General features: G+C 45.9%; 1 protein-coding gene across 2 annotated transcripts in view; it reads right to left on the reverse strand.

The window, feature by feature from the left end:
* Positions 1-12,825, reverse strand: part of LOC146829460 (SWI/SNF-related matrix-associated actin-dependent regulator of chromatin subfamily A member 1) — a 1,967,301-nt gene that overhangs the window by 461,139 nt on the left and 1,493,337 nt on the right. For both annotated transcript variants that reach the window (XM_085608144.1, XM_085608145.1), the window contains one exon: positions 2,758-2,880. In XM_085608144.1, coding sequence (XP_085464270.1) covers positions 2,758-2,880 — 123 coding nt within the window. The remainder of the gene's footprint in view (positions 1-2,757; positions 2,881-12,825) is intronic.

Genomic DNA, 12,825 nt, shown 5'->3' on the forward strand with positions numbered 1-12,825 from the left:
ATGCTGATGCTGGCATCCTCTAAATTGCTCCCTGGGCCAAAAGAGCTTGAACTGCTTTGAAGAGTATAGACAAGTGGTCCTCTGAGAGGTGTTGCAGTGCAGGTGGCATGTACAGTGCATAGGACAGAAGGGGTAAAAAGTGGTTGCGCTCTACGAGCTCTACGATCTGAAGCACCAATTGGTCTGATGGGATGCTTCTCCATGAGGGGAGGTGAAAGGTGACCTGACTTCCTGTCAGAAGATTGTGTGTGTTTTGCAGTGGCGGTTGCGTGGCAGGGGTTGTGGTCTGGATAGATTGTTGCCTCTGTGGGCCTGATGTTGACGGCTGGTTCCCCGGTCTCGCACTTGAAAGGGCCAGGGGGCCTGTTGTTGCTAAGGCCCATAATGTTCCTGCCTCTGCAGATATCACCTACTGAAGCCTTGAAAGGGGTGATGTTGTTGAAGGAGCTGCTAAGTTACCCCTAGAGAGCAGGCTGTGGCTTTGCTTTCTTTAAATTTCTCTAGGGCTGAATCAGCCTGCACCCCAAAATGTTTTGAGCCATAGAACGAAGACATACCAAAGAGAAGTCAGTGGCGAGAATCCAGGCATGGCACAAACACCATTCTGGTGCCAACTTCCGTACCTAGGCCGACAGTCGTCTCCAGGCCAGAATATGTTTTCCAGCACCTTGGCCATTGAGGATCAGGCATTGTAGGGTGTGTCTGACATCTGCTACTCTGTCCCACAAGGTGTGAGAATACTGTCCGAGAAGGCACAAAGTGTGACAGAATGCAGGGCAAGACTGGCACAGGAAAAAAGTGTTTCGCAAAATACTCCATGTGTTTGGATTCCCATGTATGTGGAGTTGTGGGGAAAGAGTTAGGTTTCTGGCAGCTGGAGGATGTCTGACCCAACAAGCTCTCAGGAAGTGGGGTGTTGGGTGAAGAAGTCTGGCAATGGGGGCCAGCAAGGCTCTCGGTTTCCGCGTCTCTGCTTCTGCTCTTGTCAACTCCAGGAACAGGAAGCACCCAGCACACAGGCTCCCCTGACCAATCACAACGCTGCAATGCAGCATTGTGATTAGTCTGAGCGCCGTGCCACGTGCTCGGCCAGGGGCTGGAGGGGTGGGTATGTTCTCCAAGCAGGCTGCAATGCAGCCTGCATGGAGAACGGGGAAAGTGCGCATGACTAGTTTGGCAGCCCGAGAGGGCAGACCAAACAGTCATTGCGCACTTAGGAGGGTTGTACCACTCGTCCCCTGCTCATCAGCCCCGCCCGCCCCCTCATGCAAGCTGCCGCAGCAGGAGGGCAAAATAAAATGATAATAACATTACATTAATATCATTTTATTTTTTCCTTTCTTTTCCTGCTTGAAGGCAGTGGGGTGACGCTCCGCTGCCCTAGCTGAGGAGCCGACACTGAAGTCTGGGCCCCCTGGAGATGGTCTGTACCATTTTGCACCATGGCTGTTCTCTGATGGGCAAGATCCTCGTTTCTCTCATGTGCCCACCAGCATATCTACCAGGGCATCATTGAAAGAAAACAGAGGTTCTTGAGTGGATGCTGCTGGTAGGTTAAGAACCTCTACGAGCACATTGAGCGTTACTACTTGCATGGGTAGGTTAAGGTTGAGAACTTCAACTGCCCTTCTAATGACTGTCAGCAAAAAAAGGCGGATTCTTCAGTGGCCCTAAGGTTATGAGAATTTAAGGCTATATCAGGGGAGGTATCTTGCAGGTCTTCTTACACATTTGCCTCATCATAAAACATCTCTCCTTTAGCATCCTGATCATAAAACTGCTGATCCTCATTCAAAAATGTGAAATAGCAAGCTGGGGATTGAGCTTCCAAATCTGACAGAAAGATCGGATCCCGGTCCGACGTCATCTTGGAGGGTCTCGTCCGCGATCTTGGGCTCAGCTGCTGGAGAGGGAGCACAACTATGCCCTTGACTGGGTTATGATTTCCTGCAGGGCTCGGCAACAGCGAGTTTGTCAGCACAGTTAAGCATTACCTTTTCAATCATTTTTGCGCAGCACAAACAATACTTTGTGATGTACCTGGTGCAGAGGCACCACAGGCAGAATGTGTCTGTCTCTCACTGGCATTTGTCGTTGACATTCAAAACATGTTTTGAATGCTGTGCTGCACACTGAAAACAGATTGGTGGCAGAAACAAGTATTTCTGCAGGAAAGTTCTGTTAAGAGCCAGGACTGCAAGCTCTAGATCCGCATCGGAGAGCATGGAAAGAAAGGAACTGACATCAGCACGTAGAGGTTGCGGTCTTCCAATGGCTCTGACGTTACATCCAGAACTGGTGGACCCAACGGGGAGCTGCATGTCTCACCTGTCGATGCGCAAGGAAATTGCTTTGAAGTTTTCAGATCCAGCCTAGGGAAAATTCACAAGGTGAGCAATCTGCATTGAGAAGTCTTTATGAGAGGTGTTAGGCTTGCACTCAATGAACAGATGCCACACATGAATACAATATGAGGTCTAGTGGCTCAGTGAACTAATACATCCACCATAGGAGTCAGTGTATGACAATATGGTAATAGTTTCAATCCAAACGGCTCAATTTAGCCTTTCATCTATTTTTGAGGCCCATAAGGTGGCTAAAAATAAACATCTATTATGCAGCATTTATACCCCTCTCAGCGTTAACTATCATTTTATAAATATAGATGTTATGTCACATTGAAGGAAATATAGTTGCAGTCCATAAAAACAAAATAAAATTATGAATGCATGATTGCACGGTTTATTTTCATTTTACTTGTGTAAGAAGTTTCTCTTTTTCCTCTGTCTCTTCTGGATTGAGAGTTCCTGCATCATCAATCTTTTTCTGCTCCTCCTTTTGCACCTGAACTGAATTTGGCAGGTCAAGGTTCCTGGGAACCTGGGTAAGAAAGCACACAAAAGAATAATAAAGAACACTTACAAAAAATACACGGACCATCATATGCTTACTCAACAGTTCTAAGATGAATCGAAAATAAAAACCCATAAAATACATTTTTCAAGGTCCTGTACCTCAGCAATTTGTTTGAAAATCAAACCAGCTATTGGGGAAATAAAGGACAAACTGTGATTGATCAGACAGACTAACTGCTTTTTCAAACGGTTTTAAATTACAATGACCACATTTATAGGGCAAAACTTCCTAGTGCAAAAAACATTTGTGCTGGATGTTTTCTGCATTATTGCACAACATTTATGATTAGCACTTAAAATTAACAATAATGCACAGACATGTTTTTAGCATTTGAACTTTGCACTTTTGGTACCACATCAACACTGTTTTTTTAAAGTGAGTACAAAAAGCAAATGCAAGCAATCAGCATTTCATATGGAATCAGTGCATCCTACAGATGAGCACCAAAAAGAAAATACAACAGTTTTCAGCATGACACCATCCTCTATATAAACTCTTAAATGTTTTAGTCCACTCACTGTAAAAAAAAAGACCAGACTGAATCTCAAAAGAACAAGTTTGGTAACACTTTATCTGGTAGAGACTCTATCTAAACCAAAGGGAATGATGGATGGAGTGTTGAACAGTGCAAGCACTCACCCCCAGTCAACTGATCTGGGTTTAATCCATCATCATTCTTTAGCTCACTCCGCCACCCCAGTTCAGACATGGCCATATGCAAATCAGTCTGACCCTGTGCCTCATGGGAACAGTCCAGCCCGAACTGCCAAGCCATGTCTTCCCTGGACCGGAAACAAGCATCCTGGGGCTGGTTTCGTGTTCATAACCCTCATCAGCCAGGCTATCTTGAATCCAGTGGCAAAGTGAGCAAAGGACCCACGTCTGGGCATACCCTGCCAACTTAGGGCGAACAAAGCAAAACCAAAGGGGATGATGGACGGAGTGTTGAACAATGCAAACACTCACCCCCAGTCAACTGATCTGGGTTTAATCCATCATCATTCTTTAGCTCACTCCGCCAACCCAGTTCCGACATGGCCATATGCAAATCAGTCTGCCCTGTGCCTCATGGGAACAGTCCAGCCCGAACTGCCAAGACATGTCTTCCCTGGACCGGAAACAAGCATCCTGGGACCGGTTTCGGGTTCATAACCCTCATCAGCCAGGCTATCTTGAATCCAGTGGCAAAGTGAGCAAGGGACCCACGTCTGGGCATACCCTGACAACTTAGGGTGACCAAAGTATGACATTGTTCTGCATTCTGTCCATCAACTGTTGTTTTTGCATTTGTCACCTCGAGTGGGACGGGTATGGTCAGACCTGAGTCCCGTGCTCTCCATGCCACTGGAATCAAGCTATTCTGGCTGAAGAGGGGTGAAACCCCGAAACTGGTCCTAGGATGCTTGGTTCCAGTCCAGGGAGGACCTGGCTTGGCAGTTCGGGCTGGACTGTCACCATGAGGCACAGGGGCAAGACTGATTTGCCTATGGCTGGGTTCAAACTGGAATGGCATGGTGAGCAAAAAAATGATGGATTTAGGCCCAGATCTCTGTACTGGGGTGAATGTATGATATTGTTCTGGTAGGTGTCATTGTCCGGCTCCACAGCAGCGTGGTCATCTGCGTTGGAACCGACATACGTGGTAGCTTTATAGGCGTCACCTCTGCGCTCTGACGTCAGTTCATCTTTGCAACTTTCCACATCAGGAGTGTGCAGCCACAATGAAAACTAGCCACTAGTATGAATTTTATGGCCCTTTCAAAGGGAAAAATCCTCATCCTTTAATCAGGTTGCAGAGCAGGAAGGATGGGATGGTCAACAAGGAATCTGCGGCTAGATAGTTTCTACCACATAAAGCCTTACCAAAGGTAAGGAGCTTACTCATCTGACAGAGACTTCTAGCCGCAGATTCCTGATGTTAGAATTAATACCCAGGCAATGTCTTCCCTGAGGCGGGTCGCAAATCCAATTCTAACCAGAATGTCCTGCAGGACCGCACAGGCAAAATACCCATCCCAACAGACCTGACGAACGAGTTACTTTCCTTTGGTAACGATGTATCTGGTAGAGACACATCCAAGCCGCAGATTCCTTAACTTAGAATATCCCCCAGCTGCCAGTCTGAGTCCGGAGATTTTTTCAGCAGTACCTCTGCGTGCCAGGGGATTGCGTCGCATGGCTCTGCCCTGACGTCGTCCATGGTTATCACGTCAGTGGAGCCATAGAAGTAGCTCCCGGTAGTTTTCTACTGTGAAACTTTTCCGTGCCAGAACGCGGAGCCACTACTAAAATTTTGAGAGTGTGAGAACAGTGTGCCAAAAAAGATAAAAAATTGTTGCAGCAACCCTGACAATAAGAATGAAGTGATGAGAAAACATCATGATGCATGTCAAAGAAAAACACTTCATACTGGAAGGGACTAAGGGGAGAGAGCAGAGTACCTGCCCTTAGAAACAGTCTTCGCACAAGCGAAGAACCACACCTCCCATGAAGCAAAACAGCAATGGAAATGGATGCAATTGCAACCGACAAGCAGTCTGCATCCACATGAATGTCATGGTAATGGACAAGAAGACTTTAACAACATGACTGTCATGGCAATTGACAACATTTTCGGGGACAGCAGATAATATGCAACCATACAAACTACAGAGAGACATGATCACTTGACTTGTAGCATAGTCAAATAGATCCCGAATCAATAGAGAAAAGTAACTGGAGGGAGGGAGGGAAAAAGAGCATGACCAATCTCCATACTGGACGAACCAGGTGCCAAGAGCATGGATGGATAAAAAGGCCCACCACCCAAAGAGAAAATGGGTGGTGGAGCAACAAGTAAAACAGAACAAGACATCCTGATTTGGGAAGGATGTGAAGTAGACGAACACTCAAGAAGACAGAAACCACTGGTATAAAGACCAATGGGTAATACCCCATCCTGAAAAGGTCCTCGCAGAGCGGGGAGGATGGGTGGGCATTAAGGAATCTGCAGCTAGGAGGAGGGTCTGCGACTGAACCACACAAAGTTCCCATGGGAACTAATCCATCAATAAAGATTGACTAAACAGGTGGAGACAGCAAGTGCAAGCATTGCTGAGACTAGACCCCTAAAACTCAGAAAAGGGGCATGAACAAGGAAAGGCAATGGCACCACAGTCCATCACAGGGCAGCAAAAGACTTTCACCGTCCAGTAAGGTACGAAGGGAAATCACAGAAACCAGAAAAGCCAGTGCATAGTGGAAGAAAGCCATAGCGTTTGAAAGAAGTATTAGAAACAGAGCTGTGCACAGAATCCCATGGACCTGCAAAAAGTAAAAGTCCCAGGGGAAGGACAAATGTGTCTGACAGAGTCAGAGCGTACCAAATGAGCATGCACAACAGTGGAAGCCAAGAGTGACAAGTGTAGAGACAGAGATCATTCATGTAGAGGTATACAAAACCACAACTATAAGGAGATACATGGATGTGAACAATAGAGATACACCTATGCAGACAGTATGGACCATGGAAGCCACACCGCACACCTGCATAGCCCATGAAATGGAGCAGCGACAACACACAACCGGCAGCAGAAAGACACCGAACGTATTACCAGGTAGTCATACACCAAGGTACACTTGTCAAAGGATACCGGCAGAAGCCAGACATAAACAGAGTGCGAGAGAGAGAGAGAGAGAGAGAGAGAGAGAGAGAGAGAGAGAGAGAGAGAGAGAGAGAGAGAGAGAGAGAGAGAGAGAGAGAGAGAGAGAGAGAGAGAGAGAGAGAGAGAGAGAGAGAGAGAGAGAGAGAGAGAGAGAAAGAAAGAGAGAGAGAGAGAGAGAGAGAGAGAGAGAGAGAGAGAGAGAGAGAGAGAGAGAGAGAGAGAGAGAGAGAGAGAGAAAGAATGAATCTGGGGCAAGGAACCCCAGAGACTGCAACAGGTAAAAACCCTGTAATGTACTCTCTCGTAGGTAGGATACTTATATGATATGTATACCTACACATACGAACATACATACCTACAAGCATAGATATGCTCATATACATATATATCAACAGAAACACAACCAAATATATACATATATATATATATATATATTTTTTTAAACAAGGGAAACTCGAAAGGCAAGCCCGCTTGCACAATAGGCACCTACGGAACCGATGTGAACTTCAGTAGGACATAACATATGCCAAGCAGAGTAAGGTACATACATATACATTCAGAAACATGTATATATAGACATATACAGATATTGTATAATTCACCATGAGCATCTCGAACCAGAGAGACGTCCAAGAGAACATCTGTAGAGGGCTGAAGAGCAGAAACTTGAGTCCCTGCTTGGCAAAAGCAGAGGGAAATCCAAGGAGAGAAGGGCTTCCCACCACCAGAGATTGAAGAGCAAACAATACCACAAAGAGTCGAATGCAGCGAATGCTTTGGCGCAAGATGGACCAGCAGGTATGCAGTGCCTGTGAACGTACCCAGTGTGTACCCACATACTGTGCCAGAACGGAATACAGATAGAAACTGTTCCGTAAGTGGAACAGAAAACCATTCCCACATGAGCCACCGGCTCACGGCTGAGACAGCTGACATAGGCAACAGAGGGCGGAGACACAGCGAACGCTGGAAAAACAGCCAAGGCAAACAATGAGGAGGTAAACACGCCGGGACGAGCTTGTCGTGGAGTAACCCCAACTATACTCTGAAGAACTCCGCCTCCTGAGAGGTGACTACGTGAGTCCGACGGCCGTCGTGACTTTTTCTTATGCTTACCTGAGGAAGGCGAGCAACGTCATTAGGAACGACTCCGAGACCTGCTCCTGACCGGATCCCTAGCTCGAGACGGAGACCGGCGACGCTTGGACTCCGAACGGGACATCCGGGGGAAAAACAATTTCATCCGACGTTCCCGCAGGTACTTAAGCTTCAGCTTCCGACAGGCGTCGCACTCTATGGAGTCGTGGTGCTCACCCAAGCACCACATGCAGATCGCGTGTGGATCTGTCGCTGACAACTGCAGCATACAGGTCTCACATGATTTGAAGCCCAAAGGCATTGGCACACTGTTTACGGACATGAAAAGGCATCAGTTAGGCCTAAAACTAAAAAGGCCAGAGGAACCGCTCCTCAGGTTCCACAGTCCCGTACTAATTGGAACTCCTTGTATACACGAAAAATTAGGACCGGTGCCTTACAAGGGTTACTATCTATCCAGAATTCAGCTGAGGACTTTTTTTGCAAAAAATCTTTGCAAAACTTTCTGTGTATTTTATTGATAATCACATACATATATTGTAAAAATTCACATTTTCACTATCACACTGAGTCACCTTATTCACTTTGTCACTGCGTCGCTTTCTTGTAAATATTATTGTATATACAGCCTTTTTGATTTTTTGTACATACCCAAAGGAGTTGATGAATGATTTGAAATTCACTTGAAATACAAAAAATAAATTATTACGTTTTTTGAATTATTATTCATTGTTTAGGATTAATTGTTTGCTAGATCATCGTTTGCTGTGTGTTTTGTTTAATTGATCTATTCCAATTGTAAATAATTTTTTCTCCCTACGGAACCATTGTTCTTATATATTGATGAAGCCCAGGTTCCTTGGGTTATAGGGTTACCCCTGTGTGCTTAACTCTCCTCCTGGATACGCGTCGTAGCACGGAAAAGAAGAAAACTGACATCAGCGCGCCGGGAGGGACTTATATGGCTCCACTGACATCATATCCATGGACTACGTCAGGGCAGAGCCATGCAACGCTGTCCCCCAGCGCGCAGAGGTATTGCTGAAAAAAATCTCCAGATCCCGACTGGCGTCTGGCGGATATTTTAAGTTCAGGAATCTGCGGATAGATGTCTCTATCAGATTGTCCAGGCAGTAGTACTTAGTAAAAGTGTGTAAGCAGGCTCATGTTGCAGCCTGGTAGATGTCCAGGACCGGAACTCCAAAGGCTAATGCATTGGTTGCAGTTTTGTTTCTGGAAGAGTGAGCGCACAAGTCCTCAGTGCTTCTTGGCCAATGCATAGCAGATCTTTAGGCAGAGCACTATCCATCAGGAGATGGTTAGTTTCTGCACAGCCTTCCCTTTCTTGTCCCCGACATACCCTATGAAGAGTTGACCTTCCACCCAGAACAGTTTTGTGAGGTCAAGGTAGAACAACAACGCTCTGCTTGAGTCCCGACCGTTGAGCCTCCCCTCTTCCTTAGAAGGAAGAGTTGGGGCAAAAAAGGTAGGCAGGGTGATTCTTTGGCCTAAGTGACAAGGAGTGACCACTTTTGGAAGAAAGGAGGCACATGTACGGAGAACCAGATTGTCAGGATAGAAGGTCATGTACGGAGGATGCAAAGAGAGAGACTTTAACTTGTTGACCCTCTTGCTGACCCTCCTGGCCGATGCAATGGCTATTAGAAACGCGGTCTTGATGGTCAATAACCTAAAACAGCAGTTGTAAAATGGCTCAAAAGGCTAGTACATGAAAAAAGTGAGGAGCAGGTTTAAATCCCACAGGAACATGATTAATTTTTTGGGCAGAAATGTGTTGCAAACCTTTGAGAAATCTTGACACAACAGGTGACTTGAATAAGGAAGGTTGCTCCAGCAGAAGCAAAAATGCAGAGATGGCTGAAAATCAGCCCTTATGTGCCCAGAGCAGAGACCTGCTGGACCAAAGAAAGGATTAATAATAAGACTTGAGATAGAGGAGCAGCGAGAGGATCAATGACTCCGGATACACACCATGCAACAAATCTGTCCCAGCAGCAGATATATTTTGTCTTGGTGGAGGGAAGCCTGATTGCCAGAATAGCATTACAGACTTCGGGAGGAAGGTTGAAGGCTGCCAGCTGTCGCCGCTCAATCTCCACACATGAAGGTGGAGGATGTGCAGTTTTGGGAGTAGGGAGCTCCACTGTTGCTGCGACAGAAGATCCTCCCAATGAGGCAGCTTGACAGGAGGACGGATGCTCGTGCTCAACAGCTCGGGACCCAGACTCTCAGTGCCCAACCCAGAGACACATAAATGACTTGGGCACCGTCCTTCCTGATGATCTTGAGACCTCCTGGTAGGAGTGGTATTGGCAGAAAGGCATACAGGAGACCAGAGCTCCACCAGAGACGAAAGCATCTCCGAGAAAGAGCCGCCTTGGAAACTCCAGTTCACAGAAATGCTGACTTTGTGTGTTTTCTGTGGTGGCCAACATATCTAACCAAGGCTCTCCCCACTCTTGAAAGAGACCTTGTACCACCTCTGGATGGAGACGCCGTTTGTGATCTGATGGGCATCTACAGGTGAGTTCATCTGCCCTAGAAATCAGAGAGCTTGCCAGGTATTACACCACCAGGGAGATGCCCCGGTGTTCCAGCCATGCACAGAGATGCACAGCGTCCTGGCAAAGGGTCCACCACAACACCTAGCCCTGCTTGTTGCAGTACTAGACGGCGGTGGTGTCCATGAACACCTGCACTAGCCTTCCCTTGATGGAGGGTAGACAGGTCTTCAATGCCAAGAGAATCACCCAAAGCTCCAATAAATATTTGTGGAGAAAGGACTCCACCAGAGACTAGAGTCCTCTGATCTCTGCCTCCCTCAGATAGCCGCCTTTGCCCAGGAGTGGCTCATCAAGTCACTACAGTCACCTCTGGCTGAGGAAGGGAGAGAGGTCTGCTGCTCACCCAATCGCGGTTTGTCAGACACCACTGCAGTTCCTTCCAAGATCTAGACCCTGTCAGAGAGATTGCCCTGATGCTGCACCTATTGGAACTTCAAGTCCCATTGTAGAGCACACATATTGTCAGGACTATTAAAAACTATGAACCTACTCTTTGCGTTATAAGTGCCAAAAGATCTCTGAGAACCAAACAAATCAAGAGAGCTCTGACCTGGAGCGAGGCCTGGAAAACTAAGAACTCCAAGATGGCCACCGCTCCGGTAGAAGTGACATTCTAGTCTTTCAGCCAGTCTCAGAATTCTATGTTTAGCGCTCAACTTAGAATGTTGGCGCACTTCACCTGAATTCGAGAACCGTTCGGTTGAGTTTCCTTGGTGTCCCGAGTTAGTTTAGTCAGGGTTATTCCTTCCAACATAATACCTTCTAACCTGCGTTTTTGGAGTTTGCAGACCACCTTTCGGCGGCATACACTTCCGTGTTCTGTACACGTTTCAGTACAGTTATTTTTTCCCTCAGAGGCAGCATCTCTTTTGAGCTCATGCGCAGTTAATACTGAACTGGGCGTCTAAAGACTCTGCGCGGTTACAAAAGTCTGCATAGCCGTCTCTATACACGGCAACGATAACGAAGATACGAAGAGAATCTAGAGGAAGGACCAGACTGAGAGACGAACCGACGAGCAGTCACAAGTCATCACAATGAGCTAAGTTATTACGTTTTAAAAAGTTAGAGTAAATGTATAAATAGTTATTGAATAGAAAAGGTCACAGAAGATAGTTCCACCAAGATCAGTATCCTGAAGAGAAATGAAATATAATTGAAAATACACTTTAACGACAGAGAAAGACATAGATGGGTATGTAAACATGCGCTATAAGATAATAGCGAGTGAGAGGTATGGAATAAGTCTTAATAAATGTAATGTTAATATTTTTATTGACAGAAAAAAGAAAAGACAGAATTAGATATATTCACAGACAAATGATAAAGAAGAGAGGCACAAACTAAAGGTTGCACGGGTACGTAAAACATAAGCTAGAGTATTAGTTGGAGGTCTGAGAGGGTTTTAGTGAGAATTAGAAATAATGAGTGTCATCGTTGTTTAGCCTCCAGAATGCCCCAAACAGAAGCAAGAATAGCTGAATGAAGATTGGAGCGGAAGCAGATAACCATTGGCAGTCTCTTCTCTCTTTACTATTTTATCCAATCCCCCTACCCCCCTTCTTGTGGAAACATTTAGCGCATTTATTCAACAGTAGTGCGTTTATGGTTCCCAGGGGTGGTATCAGGAAAATGCATCTCTGTTCCAGCGCAAGATCAGTAGAAGTGGCTCTGACAGAGTGAAGTGCCCACGTGTAGACTTGCGCCCGAACAGAATGGCTGAAGGTCTTGAATTGCAAAACTTAGGTGAGGCTCTGCATTTAATACAAAACAGAGGCTTGAGACAAGAAGTATTGGATACAAGAAGAGAAACAGTAGAATTGGCAGCTAAGATAACTTATTTAAATTCAGCATCCAGTTTAAGATTTCCAGATCAAGAAGGAGACCCCTTAGGTTCCACCTCTAGAGTAACAACACATGTAGTACATTCCTTATTCCCAGTAACTCCTTTAGCTCCTCCAGAAAGATTTAGTGGAGACCCTCAAAAGGCCCAAATCTTTTGTAACACAATGCTCCTTACATTTCATGTGTCGTCCTTCGATTTCTCCCGATGCACAGTCCCGCGTGGCCTTTATTTTGTCATACCTCAGTGGTGATGCTGCCAGTTGGTCTATGCCCTTGGTGACTCGGGATGATGCTCTTCTTTATTATTTTGAAGATTTAAAAAAATAATTTTTGAGGATATTTGATCGCCGAAAGATTTCACAAGCCACAGACAACGAACTCTTGGAATTAAAGCAGGGTAACAAGGATCTCGTGGCCTACTTGGCCCAGTTCAATAAATTGGTGGTCGAGACGGACTGGCCTGAGTGCAAGAGGGCTGCGGTTTTTAATCGTGGACTAAAAGATGAACTGAAAGACGTTCTAGCCCAAATTCCGAATAGACCTACCGATGTGTCAGCCTTAATCGATTTAGTTCTGGATATTGACTTTCGTCAAAGTGAGAGAAGAGGAGAAAAAAGGAAGTATTTTAGATTTAATACTCCAAGATTCGACAGAAGTAAGAATGACACATCGAGAATTTTGGACAGTCAATCTGGAACTGAACCCATGCAGATCGGAGTTGTACGGGGACCTCTATC

The sequence above is a fragment of the Triturus cristatus genome, chromosome 5_2 (assembly GCF_964204655.1).
Source record: "Triturus cristatus chromosome 5_2, aTriCri1.1, whole genome shotgun sequence".
Classification (NCBI taxonomy): domain Eukaryota; kingdom Metazoa; phylum Chordata; class Amphibia; order Caudata; family Salamandridae; genus Triturus; species Triturus cristatus.